Consider the following 18711-nt stretch of genomic DNA (forward strand, 5'->3'; position numbering starts at 1 on the left):
TGGTGCCTGCTTACAGCTTGTCACAGGTAAACTGCAGTGGAGAAAAGCAGTGGGCAGAACTTACATAATCTTTCGATGACCACATGATGATGAAATGGTATCGATGAAACGCTGGCGGTCTGGAGCAGAGTTCAGCAGTGGTGCCTGGAGACTTCCATCATCAGCACCTGCACTGCAAGAGATGGTATGCTGAAAAGCACATCATGTACGTGACACTGTAGATGTTATTTGCCATATTGATATTGCAGCAGTCGGTATTTACTCTCATCTCGCTATTTCTGTGCAGTTACTTAGACAACAACGATTTTCTGGGCTTCTTAGGTAAATAAAGGAGGCTTTGCTTATCATTTGACTCCCTGTGTCTTGCTTAGTATTAGCTAGTTTTGTGAAGGCGAGTATTGTTCAGTTAAGTATGCTTAACATCCAACCATGTATATTTTGCTTAGCATTAGTTAGTTTAGCAGTATCACCTCCTAACACAGCTATGCCAGGAGCCCCACTCGCAACCACAAACCCAACAGAACGTCGATGAGTTCGTGTGGAGAACGACTGTGTGGTGACTTAGCGCACACAGAATAATACAGGATGAAGAAATGAAAGGATTCAAAGCGTTTATTTCCTCAGAAACGCCCTTTTCAGTCACCTTGAGCCACTCACCCCTTTCTGCAAATGTATTAAGTGTAGCCATCCTTTTACATCCCCTATTGCAGGGTGCATCACTTCAAGGAACTATCCCTCGAGGCTCGACATTTGCCAGAAGCAACTCGCGCTGAGCCGAATTGCCGTCAGGCACCACAGCCCCAAACCATCACCCCGCAGCGCCTCTTCCCGCCTCCACACCGCGCATGCGCGCTGCGCGCCCCCTCCTCCCGGCGGCCCTCGGCGGAGCGCAGGTGAGCGGTGGCGCCGGGCCCCTCACTCACCCCTCCTTTCCCTCCCCGCCATCACCCCGACCCCTCTCGCCCCTCGCTCTGCCTTATGAACAGTTCCTCGGGTGGTTCCAGCGGCCCCAGCCCGTTTCGAGGGAGAGGGAGACAGAGCGCCGGGAGGCCGCGGCCCTCAGCGGGGAGCGCTGCGCAGCTGGGCCTGGCCCCGAGCCCTGAGGGGGGCTCTGCGCCCTGAAGGGAGCCCCGGGCTGCGAGAGGGGTGGCGGAGGGTCACAGCAACTCTTGCGTTTCTTAAACGGTGGAAAAAATTACCTGCAGTTATCAGGGAGGGGTTCCGGGCTCTTCCTTCCTGCTCGTGCGAAGGGGAAGTGTGACTTCTGCCCATTATAAACTGCCCTGCCCTGCCCAGGTGTCTTCTGTGTGCTGATGGGTTCCACCATGCCATCCCCCCGGACCGCTTCCTTATTGGTTGGTGGGAAATTGCAATTACGGAGGTCTCATTAAGGAACGTGTAGGTGGTTCATCTCCTAGTTCCTATATACCTTTTTCTATAATTCTCTTGCAGGATGTGGTCATAAAGGTGAAAGAATGTAGAGTTTTAGAGTGTTCTGTGCTTGTCATAAAGGCTGCTGGAAGCACAAGCAGTGCATATTTTACACAGAAAAGTACCACAGTAGCTGAATTCCCATACTGAATGCATGCAGGCTTAAATCTTAACAGGTGGGTGTGCTCTGCTTGTCATGGAGGTGAAGCTGTGCAAGGTTCAGCAGTCTTCTGAAGATGAAACATTGGATTAGTGTGAGGTGGTTACTCTATAATCCATGTTTGAACTCTTATCTGTAAATCTGCTGTGCTGAGATTGTGCCTGTTGTTTGTGTGCAGGTTGCTGAAAGAGCTTACAGCTCAAGTACCACTCCTGGGCTTACAGCTCCAGGATAATGGGATATTAGGAAACACCGTCTTGGAAATTGTTTTGCTCTCAGTTTAATGCTTCCTACGAAGGGCTGGACTAAATGCTGCTGTAGAGACCATCAGACTGCTGTTTTTTAATTGAAATCCTCGGTATGAGTCTGCTCTCTTTTCTTACAGACATGAAGTACCAGCAACCACTTCTTTTGCTTTAAGCGCATATGTCAACATTTCGCCCTGCTCTTGAGAACTGCATGGATTTGCAGTGTTTTTTCTTTTTGTTCTACTTTTTGGGTATTCCCAAGGTTACCTTGAATAAACAAAGTGCCTCTTAAGTACTATTTTTATAGCAGAGTTCTTCCTCACTATGCTGGGGATCCTGATGAGTTTTGTTCATAGAATCATAAATGCTGGAAAAGTCCTCTAAAGATCACTATGTCCAACCCCCAACACATCCCACCATGCCCACTGACCATGTTTCTCAGTACCACATCTTCCCTCTTCTTGAACACCCCCAAGGGACAGTGACTACACCACCTCCCTGGGCAGCCTGTGCCACTGCATCATGGCTCTTTCTGCAGTTTTTTTCCAAAATAAGATTTTATCTGTGCTTTGCAAAACATCGTTTCTGTCCTTTTTCTGTCACATCTTTTTCCTAGAAATAGCAGCCTTCATTCGCTGTCTGTGCCCACAGCACTGCTGTGATTTTGGTTATAGAAGCAGCTAAAAGCTTCTTCTGGGTTTTACATTAAGGGAGCTTTTTACCCATCCATTTCAGTTTTCTGAAATGCCTTTTTTTGTGACAAGTAATGCAAAACAGTTGTTATGCCTGCCAGAGAACCTTTGAAACCGTTTAAGCACATAGGAATCCCCCAGTAGTGCTGTCTAAGATAGCTTTTTTTATGGTTTTCTAAACCCAGTGGTTTCAAACAAGCTAAACCAGTTAGGCATGTGGTATCTGAATTGTGTTATTACTTTAATTTCAGATGTACTTAATGGGAATTAAACTAAGCATAGGCTTGCAGTGCAGCATGTAACTTGAACTTTCCCATGTTTTCATGTAGCCTTGTGGGAGGCGGCAGCACCATACAGTTACCTGCAGAAACTCATCAGCTCCATTTTAACTAATTAGCTTTACACATTTGCATGTGCAAAATAATATATATTTATATGCACACATTCCATTTGTAGTTGAGTTGTTTTCCAAAACTCCATGCTCTTAGAGCTACATATTTTGCCTTTACAGAAGGCAAATCTCTAGTCTGCTGCAATTAATGGGCCCTTTCAGTTCCCTGGTTAGATGCCTGTCTGTCTCTGCACAGGTAAAAACATGAATTTTGTCTGCCTTGCATGTGACTAACCAAAATTACATACAGTAGTGTGGGTAGAGCCTTACCCATATCTTTAATTCTCCTGGACATTGGGCTGCTTCTTATTTTTCTGAATGCAGTATTGGGACTGATAAACAAGCACTGGATCTACCTGTGTCACAGAACCCCTCATTTGAGCACTTCCTCACTGCGGTTATTACAGAGTCCTTTTGTTTCTTGTATCATGGAAGCATCTTTCTGTTTGTGGCAGCGGAGGCAGGAGGACAATCCTCTCTCAGGTCAGTGTCACAGGGGAGGATCCTTTTCTTGTTTCCTTCCTTCGTTTCATGAGTGACATTCTTGTCCTGCTTGCGGCCGATGCTCCTACCCCCTTTAAGCTGCAAAATTATTTGAGGCACATTACCTACAATGAAGGCAACTGCTTTGTTTTATGGTCACTTCAATTTCAGATGATTTGGCCAAAATGACTGGACCTATAGCAGTTCATTCACTTTAGGACGTTCTTCTTAGCTGAACCAAAGCAGCTCTACTGTAAGGGGGCTCTGAGCTACCATCTCTGCTTGTTTGAATACATGCAGTAGTAAAGAAGGGCTCGGATGGGATCCTTGAATATCAGCTCTGGCCAGCTGCCAACACAGACATGACAGATGTTCTAAATGTTTACAACTCGAGAAGTAAAATTGCTGAGCTGATGCCAGCAGACAATGGTGAGCTGTAAACAGGGAGTAAGGCCTTTTTGCATCGGTGAGGTTGCTCTTCTATGAAAAGTGCAAAGTGACTGCTTACAGAGTAACAACTGATGATGTTATGAATGAGGCACTTCCTTCAGATTCCTTTGAGCCAATCACTTATGCTGTGGAAGTGTGTAGTCAGGCTGTATGCAGGCCAGAGCTCTTCACTGCTGAGATGAAAGGAGGGTTATGGCTGGCTGTGACAACTCTTCAGAGAAGAAAGCCTCCATTTGGGTGCAGTGTTCAACCAGTGCTAACCTCACCTCAAGCAGCTGGCTGCAATGATTGCATTCTTGTTTATTTGAGGGACATCTGAATGGCTTTTCTGTGTCAGTCAGTGGATTCTGAGTGTGTAATTGACAGAACATTGTGCACACAAACCTAAATGCTTATTAAGCCTCCTAGCAAGTGATGCTTAAACTTCTGCATTGCTCAGGAGTTGAAAAATACCACTTTCTTATGCTATTCCTTTAAGTCTGTGCAATGACAAAACAATTTATCATTCCAGTTCAGGCAAGGAGGAAGGCTTGGAGTTGAAGTACACTGACCTTCACATTTCCATTTACTGTTCTGATTAAAGGACTACTAAAACTCATTTCTGTTCTGTTTAAAGTATAAGAATAATAAAGGCTGAGTGTTGGGTGTTTAAATCAGCTCAGCCTGATTAGTTTCTGCAAATTACACATCTCTCCTTGTGCCTGGTTCCTCATAGACTGCAAATACGTGACCTTAATGTTGTGTATTACATCTCATAGTATTACTTCTGTGCTTAACTCATAAGTGCACCATTTTTATATGACAGACTCTTTATGGCATTGGTTGTTGACAGACTTTAAATCTCTGGTCGTAAACATTGCTTGATTTCTTAAATAAATGATAGGAGCATTGACAGTGATATTTCTCAAGTCTGATGCAACTTGGTAAGCTCTTAATTAATTATCAGCAGCCAGCTGGGTATCTACAGAGACCTCCATCTTCTACAAAGGTGCAGCTGTCTCGTAATCTCAGCTGCTGTCTTCCACAGATGATGATGGTTTATTTGAAGACTCAAAATGTGAGATACTATAATTAAGACAAGTGGAGGATTTATGGATAGAGTATCTAAGTGATTTGGGAAGCAAGAAACGTCACGGAAGCATGATGCTCCTGAATTGGTGACATGGGGGAAGAACAAAACTCTTACCTAGGATATTAATATCTGTTACAAAGTCTCATCGCAGTGAAGCCACAATGTGTCAGACTGCTCGGTGTCTGAATTATAAATTCAGGTTTTTTAAGCCTGTTAACTTTAGTTCCTTGAAGAAATTTCTTTTTACGTGAGGAGTAACTTACTGTCATGTGGTCTAGTATTAAATGGTGGCCCTGCTTCTGGCAGGGGAGCTGGAGCTTGATGACCCTTGAGGTCCCTTCCAACCCAAGCCATTCTATGATTCTATGTGCCCACACACTTACTCGATATTGCCATGATTTATACTGAGAGTTTCCTGGTACGTGTGATTCCTGTAACTGTGATTTCCTCTGGTGTGAGGGGATCAAGGCCTCCAGTTTCTGCTCCTGCAGAACCAGTACTAAATGTATCAGTCCACATCTGCGCTCTTTTCATCCAGATGATTGCTCAGACCATCTCCAGCAGCTTCGTTTGATATGAGCGTCCTATAAGGACAAAAAACATGGTTTGCAGTTACATTTGGCTTTTGAGCTACTGTTCAATTTATTATATTTTAAAAAAAAAAAGAAGTTAATTCAGCAGTGTTAATTTAGCTTAGGAGTTGTGGGCTTTGTGTTGGTGTTTACAATGGCATGTCCAGAATAGGTAAACCTTACACCAGCAGCCACTTTTACAAAGAGCCACATGCGTGTGGTAAAGCCATATGTATAGTCAGTTAAAACATGCAGATAAATTTAGCACATAATAGCAAATGAAATAACCTTATGACTTATGAGCAGCAAACCATTGTTTAGTCATCAGTGGCAGTTCTGTTTGAAAGCAGCGCTTCTACTCGGCTATAAAAGTACCATTGTTTGTCTGAATAACACATGACGTTCTTCAAAACCCTTGCACAGTATTCCAACTTCAGTCTTTTTCTTGGATATCTTTTACAGGAAGGATGCCTTGCTTACTGCAGCATTAGTAAATATTCTAAGCACGTTTCATCTCACTGTAACCTGCCTGGCTGACTGCAGCCAACAGCATTGTGACTGCACAGGATTGGAGCTGCCAGCAACGCTGAGACTGAGACCGTACGATCACCTGGAGTCACTTCCTGCTCCTTCTGATGCATGAGGAGTTGTAAATGTATTAAGTGGCACGGATTCCTTAAAAATATTCCAGAAGAACAGAAGTTCTGTGCCCACCCACATGACTTACATCTTTATTTTAAAAGCTTTGTTTTGTTTCTTCAATCAGTCAACTTCCTCCAGTGCCAGAGCCCAGAAGCAGAAATCACTGAATTAGAGCAAGGATCATTTCTTAGTAGAATGCACAGTAAGTTAACCAGAAAACACCAAAACAAAAACTATCCCAATATAGCAGAGGAACACACTACTCAATATTCTCTTTGTGTTTGTCTTTTAACCTTGCAAATCTGTTGGTCTCCCTTGCCAGAATATAACAGAACTCCAGTAGCTTGTAACTTGAATCAGTAACTTCATGCTTTCAAGTACTATTTCATATTTTTCTTGTGGGCTTTACCATCTTCCACAAAGCATGTGGACACACAGCCTAAATCTTATTGACTTAATGGGATGCAAATTGTCACGGGTGTTAGACACACAGAGCTGAAACTTCACATGTGCTATCAAGCTGGAAAACTATGTGCTCTTCCCTACTGCTTCAGTTTTACCTACAAATAAAAAGGTGGACTTCAAACTTAGCCAGGCTGAAGGTCACAGTATTAGAAAGAGTATCTGTGTGACTGAAGCCAAAATAAACCTTCTCTCCATTTTCTGTGGTATCCCAGATGTGTTTTTCAATCCTGGGAAAGTTGTGATAGCAGAACAACCACGACTCCCTTCGTCAGAACTGCATGAATCTTAAACAGTAAAATAATCTTCAGCTAAGACAGGTAGACAGAGCTAAAATAAAAGCTAGCAAACAGTGACAGACTTTTGCGGGATGCTTATTTTCATGCTTTAAACATCCATCTTTGGGTTAATATTAAGTAAAAGGAAATCATTGTCATTCCAAGATTTTTCCTTAAGCATACATTCCTTTACTCTTTAGTTCTTGTTGAAACAATACTAGAGTGGTTTCATTTTTCTATACTGCTTACATGTGCGTAAATACAGATAATACTTGGGGATTCCTCTAGCTGTTGAGATTGAGGAAAACTGAGTAACAAGTATGTACAAACATACCTGTCGGAGTCAAATCAGCAGTCTGTCTCTGGCAGCAGTGATGAGATGAGGAGAAAAGCCCATCTGCCTGTGGTCCATGGCCATTCTGCTCCTCTGCCATCCACAGATGTTTGGTGAGGAATGGCAGAGAACACATCACTGCCTTTTCTTCTTCATATCTTTTTTCAACAAGTGTGGGGAACAAGTTCATAAACGAGGGCTTTTCCCAAAGGTACCTGCATATGATTTGCCTATGGATCTCTTTTCCCCTCTCCCTCTTCCCACTCCCCCGAATGAGATCAGAGGTAGTAATTTTAGAATGTAATCTGATGGTGGATACTGACAGTACTTGATATCTCCTCTGTCTTTTTTTTTTGTGTGTGTGCTTTTAGATAGGAAGATGAAAAGAACTTAGCTACATTTTAGGACTGACTCCTGATGGGCTGGACTTTGTCTTGGTGGGAATATTTGACAGTTCACACTGCAAAAGACGAAACAACCAATGGCTTCAGAATCCATGGTCCCAGAGCAGGGAAAACAACATCCAGTGAAGGGAAAAAGGCGGCCACAGCAGCAGCAAACTCGATCTTCCAGCGGTGATGGTGAAGATGATATCTTTGTATTCGAAGCAAACGAGGCTTGGAAGGATTTCCACAGCTCTCTTCTCCACTTCTTTGAGGCTGGAGAGCTCTGTGATGTTACATTGAAGGTGACAAAGACCACCCACGTTCATTGTGTTTAACGATCTGAAGATTAACTTATAAATGTGTTGGAGATGGCAATGAGTTTGTGCAGGGGTATGGAAGCAACAGAATCCCTGTTTGAGCTGAGGCATTTCTAGATAAGCTCTTAGATTTCTTGTCATTTACGAAGGTCACAACTAAAATGTAAACAATTAAGATACTGACAATCCAAGAGAGCAGGTACATGACTCACCTCACCCAATTTGTCCTGTAAGGAAGTTCCCATGTTTGATTTATTTACTACTATGTCATTTCTGTGTGCTTCCAGCTCCTTGCAGCCTCTCTGTTCACCCACTGCGATCCCAAATTTTATCTGTAGTTTTGCATTCTGTGTTTCTGTGCTAGATCTTACCTGGCAAATAGGATTTCTGTAACAAATCTAACTTCCAGCATTCTCCTGGGCAATAAAAAATTCTCAATCACATTGTTCTACAACTGATCAAAGAGGAAACAAAAAGGAGGAAACTAGTTTTGTTATTCTTGCACAGTGTTATTTTAAATGCATTCTTTTCAGCTCAGCTTTTTATTACTTATGTCCTGATCACAGGAAATTTATAATTACCATTTGTAGCTGTGGTTGCCAGCACCTACAAACATAAAGTATTTCTTAGTTAAGTACTGCTTCTTTCTGCTACAACCTTGTCCTACTCTGGTGGTAAGGTTACAACTGAAATCTGCTTGGGAAATCTGCTTGCTGTCTAACATCAGCAGTATGAGGGAGACAGAGTTCATTTGTTTCAGCAAAATACAGAAGCTCAATGTATATTGGGCCCAAAAGTCTACCTTTTCAGCTTAACTGTCTTTTATAGCTGGAAGAAAATTACTGACACTGATGTTTCAGTTAAATAGTTTTGTTCTCTTTTTCTTAGGTTGGTACAAAGCTCATCTCCTGCCACAAACTGGTGCTGGCGTGTGTTATACCTTACTTCAGAGCCATGTTTCTTTCAGAAATGGCTGAAGCCAAGCAGACGTTGATTGAGATCAGGGACTTTGATGGCGATGCGATAGAAGACCTCGTGAAGTTTGTTTACTCTTCCCGGCTGACACTGACTGTGGATAATGTCCAGCCACTCCTGTATGCTGCTTGCATTCTTCAGGTGGAACTGGTAGCAAAGGCGTGCTGTGAATACATGAAGCTGCACTTCCATCCCTCCAACTGCCTGGCGGTCAGGTCATTCGCAGAGAGCCACAACCGCATTGACCTGATGGACATGGCCGATCAGTACGCCTGTGAACATTTTACTGAGGTGGTGGAGTGTGAAGACTTCGTGAGCGTCTCACCTCAGCACCTCCATAAACTGTTGTCCTCCAGCGACCTGAACATTGAAAACGAAAAGCAGGTTTACAGTGCTGCTATCAAGTGGCTGCTAGCCAATCCACAGCATCATGCCACGTGGCTGGATGAAATTCTCGCACAGGTAGGGCAGGCATCACTGATTTGGTTCTGTGTAAGCTGCTTTTACTTAGGAAGATTTTAAGAAGAAAAATGTTTGTAGCACTTGGTGCTTCGTCTTGTATTCACAGTTATGTATTGACAGTGCAAGCAGGTTAGGCCTTGGGAATGTCAGCACCAAGTTATGTTGCTCAGTCTCTGTCAAGAAAAAGATTACTTACTCTAAGGTCATCAGCAGAGGGAGGAAGGGGAAATCAACAAAAAGCCGCATCTGTGTCACAGCACAATATCCTTCGTTTTACACGCAACGAGGTGGAAAACACAGAGCCATCACTTCATGTGGCTCGATGTTACTACAGCCCATACGTAATTTCCCTTGCTGGTAAGCATTTGTACTTAGAAAGGAGAACAAGGCCGTTGAAGGGGTATAGTTAGATGGCTAGGGAGGCAAAACTGTAATGGAGATAAGTCATCAAGCGATGCTACTTCTAGAATGTTTGTATACATAAATAACAAAAGGCCAAGATTTTGCAGACCCTTTAAAGCTAGAGTTTTAAAGCTGCTGATTACCTGTAGGCTCCGAAAGGAGCATGCAGTTTAATCCCCTAGGCTTGTTAAGTGTTCATTGCTGAGAGAAACCTGTAATGGAGTCACAGGGTCACTTGGATGAACACCCAGAGTCCTTCCTGTCAAAACATGGACTGTTCCAATTAAGCTTTGCACGTGCTGATTATGGAAGCTTAAAATCAAGCATTTGAGATAGGAACCTGCCCTAAGGAGGAGGAGGAACACGTTGTGTGCTGCAGAGTGCCACATGCATCATAGTAAATGGGAGCAGCTGGGAGTCTCACAGCTGTCCCTGAACTCCACTGGGAACATGCTGCATTCATCCTGTTTGCATCATGGGAGTAACAGGTCTGCTAACATGGTGCTATTCTTGTCTTGACACATCATTTTTAATTTTTCCTTGTAAAAGATCACAACTGTTTAAACATTTTCAGTTTAAACAGTTCAGTTTTTGGTACAAAAAACCTCCTTTCAATATACAGGCCATGTAATTGGAGATTTTTAAAAGGATGCAGTTGATTTTTATAATAATCATTACATTTTTATAATAATAATTAAAATAGAATAAAATACATGAATATAATGTTAGCAGATTGATTAATAGCTTTGTTCATAGAAACCAGAGTCTGGAGCAAAGCACTGAAAAAGTAAAACCCTTACTGTAAGTAAGGGCTGTTCAGCAAGATATGTAGAGCTTAGAGTTGAATACAAGTTATTGCTAGCAGAAAGCAGGACTAGGCTTCCTAACAGTTGATACTACATGATGGTCACTCTTAGGGGCTTTCCTGTTATCATAGGTTCTGCATTTTCATCAGCCTGGAGTTCTTCATGCATCGTTAACCTCCCGAGTCTATTAGCAGGGCTGTGGCAGTGCTTTGAGTCAGCCTCAAATACACTAGTGCCGAAGTAAATGAAGAAACAGGGTTGAACCCAAGTGGTTTAGGAAGAACTGCAAGAGAGACCAACTTAGAGGCGAGGGCACTTGTGTAACAGCACTGTTCTGCTTCTCTGAAAAGCTCCTGAGATGCTGGGTTTGTCCTTCACCTTGCTGAGTTATCTGGGAGCTCATTGAAAGCAAGACACTGCTTTATTTCAGTTTGTCACCTTTCAGACCTGTCCCACTTGCTGGCCTTCCTTTTGACACCCCACTCTGATTGTCCTTTATATGCCTATTGCTTCTCCCAGAAGGACAAACGAAAGGTTTGCAGAAATGAATTCCTATGGGGAGGGAAGTTTCAAGGTGGTTTTTTGAGGCTGATCTCACTTCAGATCTGCTCTGTCCTTGGGATCGCTCCAGGCAGTGGCTGCTGGTAGTGGTCTCACCCAGGCAGCCTTGTCATCGAGCCTGACTACCAGCTCTTGTGAGGAAGGATAGAAAGAATTTGAGGAAAGAAACACCTTGGTAATAATGGCCATTAGGAAACTGAAATGTGTCTGTGCACTAACAACCTCGCAGTATCGACATCTGCCAGTACAGTTACATCCTTACAGTTCTCTCTCCTTTATGTTGCTGTGTCATCACACTATTTTCACATTAATCTTTTCAACAGACTTGAACCTTCTCCTGTTATTATATTTCAATGTGAACCTGATGCCAAGATTTTACAGTCTTGTTTGAAAAGACTGTACTTACTGCCTTGTACTCCTCTCTGCCACCCAGTCTGTCCTCTACTCCCTCCAGACTTTGGCAATTAGCTGTAACTGGTTGTTTCATTTTATCGCAAGGTCTGTCAAGCCCTCCCCAGAGAAGGGTATTCCTGCACCAGAAATACCTCCTTAAAAGACACTTAGTTCACCTTACAGGGTTTCCATTCTGGCTTGCCATTACCACACTAATCTGAAATGTGCTATCCCAGTAGAACTGCAGACCGTACTGTGACTGGCTCGGGAAGGAAGTGCTCACGCCCCCCTGGTATGGGCAGCTGCCCTTCTCCTTCCTCCACTGCAAAGGCATTTGCCTATAATCACAAATGGTTGCGGCAAATAATTGTCACCAGAAATAACCGTTTGTATTAGGGTTAGTCTGGAAAAGAAAACAAAAGCTGCTCTTCTTACTGAAGAGTGTGGGGCTGACAGTTGGCTTGCAAGTTGCAGTCCGTTACGTGTACGTCACTGTAAATGGTCAGTTCAGTTTAGCCAGTTACTCCAACTGTGTTCATTTCTGTCAGGTACGACTGCCTCTCTTGCCCATTTGTTTCCTTATGGGTGTTGTGGCAAAGGAAGAGATTGTCAAGCAGAATCTAAAATGTAGGGATTTGCTGGATGAAGCAAGAAACTACCACCTTCACCTGAGCAGCAGGGCAGTGCCAGACTTTGAATACTCCATTCGCACAACACCAAGGAAGCAAACTGCTGGTAATTAAATGTGTGTCTGATTATCCAGTATGGAGTGGTGTGGAGAAAAGGCAGTGCATCTGCATAGGACTAGTCAGCTTGGTGGAAGTGGATGTTAATGCATAACTGGGAAAGCCATTATGTCCCTCTGGTGATTAGGTTACGGGCTGCATTTACTGTACAGAATTTTGGCATTTTCTTTTTTAGAGCAGCATTTAATCTGATTGGCTAGAGCTGTTAAGAGCATTATGTGCAGGCAGTAAGCAAAAAGCTATACAGAAACCAGTGGACATACACCTTGTGGTGCCAGAAGGTTGAGCTAGCTGTTAAACTCCGCTTCGCCAACACCAAAAGCAAGTGATGCATGTTGGACTGCAAATTCTAATTTTTATGTTCAGTTAAGATGTAGCAATCAGTTTTTCTCCCTAAGCAAATCAGAAAAGAGCCTGTTTAAAATACACTCTGCTTTTAAAAGAGAGTAGACAGTTAATTGCCCTAAAAGCATGCCAAACAAATGCCAAAGTCCATCATCCCATATACAGGGCAATTACTGCGATCCTTGAAGTGAAATATGGCTTCTCCTGAAGTATGTAGTTTACCGTCTACTCCGCTGTAGAATTTTATCCCTATTTTCTCTGCTAGCTCTCTGGAAACCTCCTTTGTCTCCTCCAGGTGTACTGTTCTGTGTCGGTGGCAGAGGAGGATCAGGTGACCCATTTCGCAGCATCGAGTGTTACTCTATAAATAAGAACAGCTGGTTCTTCGGCCCTGAAATGAACAGCAGGAGAAGACACGTGGGTGTAATCTCTGTGGGAGGTCAGTAACCCTACTCAGGCAACCTTATTTAAAAGAGTTGCATGGCTTATCAGTTGAATATTCTTCGTTTTCATAAAGCTTATTCCCCATGAAGAGGAAACAATTCTAATATCTGAGAGCATGCTTACTGAAAAGCCATTACTTCCAATTGCACATAGCCTGATGCCTTAAGTGATTTAACCTTTTTCAAATCATTCCTAAAGAAATGGAGCTGCACAGCAGAGTAACCCAGAGCTTGCTAGTACTCATATGAGCTTCCTTCATACTTAAATCTGTACAGACCTGTCATTAAGACTGCGAGGACAGACCAACCTTTATTTTTGACTCCACAACTTCTGCCAGGCCAGCGCAGCTTAGTATCCATGATGCAACTCCCCTCTGCCCATGGTAGCCCCTGTGTTGCTGCAGAAGAGTGGAAATCTTTCCCTATAAAAATTGTGGAGAGCCTGAGGTAAACATCTGAAATTGACCTGGCCTGCACTACTTGAGTTCTGGGAAGATTCCCCGTTGATGCATCTCAAGATTTGTGTAAAATCTGTGATAAAACAGATCTCTGGTTGATTAGAGCATATAAAAGTGCAAAGTCCTTCCTTACTAAAAACCTGGTACTGAAAACCTTTAAAAACATGACCCCTGCGTTTGGGCTTGCTGCCCCACACATGTAAATGAAAACTGAAATGTTACCAAGCAACCTCCGTATCCAAATATGCATATGCCTTTCAGGTAGAGTTTATGCAGTGGGTGGACATGATGGAAATGAACATTTAGGAAGCATGGAAGTGTTTGATCCTCTCACAAACAAATGGATGATTAAAGCATCAATGAACACAAAGAGGTATGTGTGTCATGATCCAGCATGGTACAAAGTTTAAGTCCTACTCCGTGATACATCATTTCTTGCTACTGCTGAAAACCTGTTTGTTCTGTCTTTATACAAGTTTCCAAACTTTGCTATTTTTAGGATTTTTTTTCTACGTTCTGACTTAAATACTATGCTTATCTTCTGCAGAGCAAACAAAAATCTGCGTCACACGCTTGCATATATCACATATTTGCACAAACACAAAGTTTTGTGTAATATACTAAGTGTTTCAGTGCAGAACTACAAAATCCCCCTCTTGAGGGAGAACCCCTGGCTGCTAATGTGGATTATGCTTTTTTGCTTTCTAATGCCACTCTCAGCCATTTTTGGGGGGGTTTTTGTTGGATGACTGGCTTCAGAAATGAAGAGAAGCTTTTCTGTTGCAACTGTGCTTATATTCTGATAACAGATAAAGTTTCAGAAACTGGTTAAGTGGTTTTGTGGTATTTTATCTCTTTTAAACAATGATAGTTCCACCAGCATGTGTGTAGTAAAATGCTTCACAGCCAGGGAACGTCTTCCTTCTGGCAAGGTTCAGTTCTGGATTTCTATGACATTTCTTAATCAGGAAGCTGGGCAGAGCCTTGCCCACACCCTGCTTCTCCAGCAAAAGGAGATGGTCCTAGAACACCTTCTGGAGAGAAAACTGCACGTTACCTTACACTCTGTGCAGTAACACGAGGATTTTCTCAATAATTTCTCTAATGAGAATACATTTCATTTCACTGTACTGACTGCACTTTGAGTACTGATAAATCTCACAAAAAAATCTCCACTTATTTCAACGTACACTTAATAAAAATCAGAATTCAGTGATCTAGTTCAAGCACAGGTTTGTCTTTTAGAATGTACTTATTGCCCCTGGAAAGTTAATTCCCAAGTCATAGGCACAGCTATACCAACAAAGCTAAAACCAGCAGATACATCAAATAAGATCAGAGATGGAAGATTCAGTACCGAGGAATAGCAATCCAGTAACTGGGAAAACCTCAAATATCCAAATGCTTGAAAAGAAGACTTGGACCTTTGATGACATGCAGTTAAAACAAGATACTGCATGCCCTCTTGCCTTTTTTCCTCTTTTCTTTTTCAAACCAGAGCTCCCTCTTTTTGCAGTCTAAAAATATTCTAGCTGCAGCAGTGCTGTTTGTTGATGACCAGGATGTACAGCTGAAACTGAGGTGAAGATAAAACACTAATGGGATGCCGCAGACACTAGAAAGACTTTTTGGATAATGATGCGACACTGCCATCAGTGTGCAGAGGGTTGGTCACACTTACGGATCAGTATTACAAACCCATTACTTCATTACTTTTTTCCCATTACTTTGAAAGTCTTACCGGTCAGTTAATGTTGCACCTGATGTCTTTCCCATCCCCTTTAAGGATATGCACTGAGGCATTGATTCTGTGGTTCTCTTAGGAGAGGAATTGCTCTTGCTTCCCTCGGCGGCCCCATTTATGCAATAGGAGGTCTAGATGACAACACATGCTTCAGTGATGTGGAAAGATACGACATCGAGTCCGATCGATGGAGTGCGATAGCCCCCATGAACACGCCCCGGGGGGGAGTTGGCTCCGTAGCCCTCATGGTGAGTTTGTTTCCTCTCAGGTCAGGGCCAGGATCCAGGGCTGCTTTTCAAGTATTACGTAAGTTTTCTAAACAAACTTTCCCTATGCAACTTTTTCAGAACCACGTCTACGCTGTGGGTGGCAACGATGGCATAGCGTCTCTTTCCAGTGTGGAGAAATACGATCCCCATTTGGACAAGTGGATGGAAGTGAAAGAGATGGGCCAGCGAAGAGCCGGCAACGGCGTCAGTGAGCTCCACGGTTGCCTGTATGTTGTCGGTGAGTAGGCCAGGGGCACTGTGTTGGACAGAGCTGTTCTGTACGATGTGCTCCTGTGCAGGAGAAGAAAGCACAACGAGGACATGCTTGAACACCAGAGTGGTAGCCAGGAAATAAGAAGTTTAGCTTGCCCACACCAATGGGAACACATTACTGAAGTCATTCTTATTCAAGGATTTGTTTCCTACTTTCGTTTTCAGCAGTGGCTTATTTTGAAAGTACCGCAAGAGCATGTTGACAGAGGAGAGACCTGTTGGATTAATTTTCAGGTGGCTTTAAGATTTGGTTAAAAACGTAGACCTGGGGTACTAACCCACTGCATGCTAAGAAAAGCCCTGTAATGCACATCTGGGCTATCACCATCACTGGAAGTGGCCAGATATCAGTATATGGTGACTCTTTGCAGGTGGCTTCGATGACAACTCGCCACTGAGCTCCGTGGAGCGCTTTGACCCACGCAGTGACAAATGGGAATACGTCGCAGAGCTTACAACCCCAAGGGGGGGAGTTGGCATCGCAACACTGATGGGCAGAATTTTTGCAGTTGGAGGTCACAATGGCAACGCGTACCTGAATACTGTGGAAGCATTTGATCCCATAGTTAACAGGTAATTCTCTTTTTTTATTTGGCCTAAGAAAGCGATCATATCCGCCTGTATGGAACTCAGCGTAACAGAAGCAGTGTACAGTAATTGAGTAATACTCACATAAGCGATGTGGGAGTGCTGCTCATGTCACTAGTTCCTTCTTGAAATAATTAAGCACATCCTCCTCCCTCTTCCTCCTCCTGGCCGTCCCTCGTCCTGTTATCTTCATTCAGTGAGAATCTGTGTTCCTGTGGTGGATCCAATCTGTTCTTACACAAAACTTACTGGAGAAATAATGAGAATAAATGAACAAAGTGTATCTTTATGCACTTAATAACTAGGTTCTATAATAGAATTTCAGATCCTGGAAATAAATACTTTAGGTTGCTCAGAAAGGACACAAACTTACTTGTCTTTTTCTCCTTTGCTCTGTTCTCCAGGTGGGAACTCGTTGGCTCTGTGTCACACTGCAGAGCTGGGGCAGGCGTTGCCGTGTGCGCCTGCCTCAGCAGCCAGATCCGTGATGTGGGCCAAGGATCCAGCAATGTAGTTGACTGCATGTGAACTCAGCTGCCTCCTCCAAATTCCACGAGAACAATCATACAGAAGCACTGCAGAGCTTTTAAATATGGTGGTTTGTGTGGTAGGTTAAGAAACACAGCACGGTTTCCTTGTGAAAATGTTACCATCTGTGACTTTTAAGCTTTTGGTGGCTTTTTGACAATAGCAGTGCAGAAGAGCCTGTGAAAATGTGGGACAGCAGTGTGACTTACAGGAGAAAACCTGCTGAGAGCTGTAGTTAAAGAGCCATTTGAGGCAGCTGTTGCAGGGACTCACTGAACTGCAAACCAGGCATGGACAGGTGAGGAGTGAGCAGTGGGCAGCATCGCTAAGCCTCACCTGACAGCCCTGCTGTGTGTTTCCTGAAGGACTGGAGTGCCATTTATTGACATAACTAACTTATTATCAGGAATGCAATCTTAAAACATTTCCTAATCATAAAAGAACTCTGAAACAGAGCTTTTCAGGTTCTCCCTGAGCTAACTGGATACAGATGTTAACTGCCCCTGCTGTGGGACTGCTGGCTGTGGAAGAGATGGCAGCACTCATCCTGGACCTGCCTCTCAAGTGCTCCCTCAGCCCCACACACCTGTTAGAAAGCTGAAAAGACTCTCAAAGCCTGAGCATAGTGACTGGAATACTGACATTCTTTTATCCTCAATAAAATCTATAGTAATGACTCTCTAAAAGGTTCCGTCTATGGAGAAATCAATCCCAAAGTAACAGCTGAAGGCTTCAGTGGTCTCTGAATCCCTTTTGTCATAGGAAAGGGACACGCACAGAAGAATTTGCAGTGTTCCGTTGAGAGCTTTAAGTGCAAGTCTAGCTGTCAAGCCCAGCTTCAGGATACAGTAACAAATGTGGGGTAACAGTTGAGGTCCTAGGTCCTTAGGATTATTCAGCCAAAAAAATCTCATCAAAACAGGTACTGCAGTTGAAGCTTTCAATCAGCAGCAGGAAGAATGAAAAAAAAGCAATACTTTGATCAAGGACTAAAACAGGAACTCGGCACTGAGCAGAGGCGACACGGTCACAAACCTTGACTGCAAGGTCACATCTGGCTGGAAAGACCTCAGCATCCTGTTCTTGCCCAAGCACGCATTGAGCAGGGACTGATAGCTGTCTGTGACCACAACCCCAAGTTTCTGCCTTGTTCAGGTGACAGGAGAGCAGCAAATGTCTTTGCCTTCAGTAACAGGAACTGGGTGGGTTTTAAGGTTCCTTCCAACCCAAGCCATGCTGTGGTTTTGTGATTCTATGAAATGAAGCCTTATATTTTCATTTAGGCTGAATTGACTTGTAAAACAAATCTCTGTGTCGCTGCAGCACCATGTGCTGCAAACCCAAGTACTTCATTCCAGATGCTCCACTATGTTTTGCTGGCTGTTTCTGCCACATCTGTATTTGTTTTCTAAACTTCTGCATGGTTTCTTGACTGGAGCTGGCAGAAAGCACAGCATTCCTAGCCAGGAGATTAAACTAACATTTGTAATTCTTTCCTGGCTCTGTCATCAGGCTTGATGCTGCTGTCACCTCCCAGCGTTTTTGGATGCAGTGCTTTGGCTTCCAATTTGAAAGCTGTTCCAGCACCAAAACCAAGTCCACAGGCAGCTGCATAACTGCAGCCATCTGACTGCAGTCAGATGTGGACAAACAGCATCCACGTAGACAGGCACCTGCTGGTCTGAACCACAGATCACCCAACTGGTCCTCCTCCTGACACATCTGTGCTGTGCAGGCTTCAGAGAGGCAAGCCAGTGTGCCCTCCATCAAAGCCTGTCAGAGGGGAAAAAAAGGCAGTTA

The 18711-nt window shown here is 43.5% G+C and overlaps 1 protein-coding gene and 2 long non-coding RNA genes across 6 annotated transcripts; 1 reads left to right on the forward strand and 2 right to left on the reverse strand.

The window, feature by feature from the left end:
• Nucleotides 1–661: 661 nt before the first annotated feature.
• Nucleotides 662–18405, forward strand: KLHL8 (kelch like family member 8). 3 transcript variants are annotated; one of them, XM_003205571.4, is made up of 11 exons: nucleotides 662–893; nucleotides 5962–6343; nucleotides 7587–7903; nucleotides 8807–9355; nucleotides 12066–12252; nucleotides 12904–13047; nucleotides 13771–13882; nucleotides 15333–15501; nucleotides 15601–15760; nucleotides 16167–16368; nucleotides 16788–18405. In XM_003205571.4, the coding sequence occupies exons 3-11, from the start codon at nucleotides 7697–7699 to the stop codon at nucleotides 16909–16911; spliced, it is 1854 nt and encodes a 617-aa protein (XP_003205619.1). In that variant the 5' UTR covers nucleotides 662–893; nucleotides 5962–6343; nucleotides 7587–7696; the 3' UTR covers nucleotides 16912–18405. The 3 variants fall into 3 exon arrangements, with proteins under 3 accessions (XP_003205619.1, XP_031408916.1, XP_031408915.1); XM_031553056.1 differs by lacking the exon at nucleotides 662–893 and adding an exon at nucleotides 1520–1607; XM_031553055.1 differs by lacking the exon at nucleotides 662–893 and adding an exon at nucleotides 3318–3405.
• On the reverse strand, nucleotides 3403–7304 carry LOC104910620. Its single transcript, XR_004159517.1, has 3 exons — nucleotides 7216–7304; nucleotides 5311–5511; nucleotides 3403–3504 (listed from the first exon to the last, which is right to left on the reverse strand). It is a non-coding gene; the product is annotated as an uncharacterized LOC104910620 (long non-coding RNA).
• Nucleotides 9137–16836, reverse strand: LOC104910618. 2 transcript variants are annotated; one of them, XR_004159516.1, is made up of 7 exons: nucleotides 16757–16836; nucleotides 16468–16631; nucleotides 15251–15813; nucleotides 13360–13473; nucleotides 12831–12999; nucleotides 9901–9969; nucleotides 9137–9253 (listed from the first exon to the last, which is right to left on the reverse strand). It is a non-coding gene; the product is annotated as an uncharacterized LOC104910618 (long non-coding RNA). The 2 variants fall into 2 exon arrangements; XR_793252.3 differs by lacking the exon at nucleotides 13360–13473.
• Nucleotides 18406–18711: the final 306 nt, after the last annotated feature.

This window comes from Meleagris gallopavo, chromosome 4 (genome assembly GCF_000146605.3).
Source record: "Meleagris gallopavo isolate NT-WF06-2002-E0010 breed Aviagen turkey brand Nicholas breeding stock chromosome 4, Turkey_5.1, whole genome shotgun sequence".
NCBI lineage: Eukaryota > Metazoa > Chordata > Aves > Galliformes > Phasianidae > Meleagris > Meleagris gallopavo.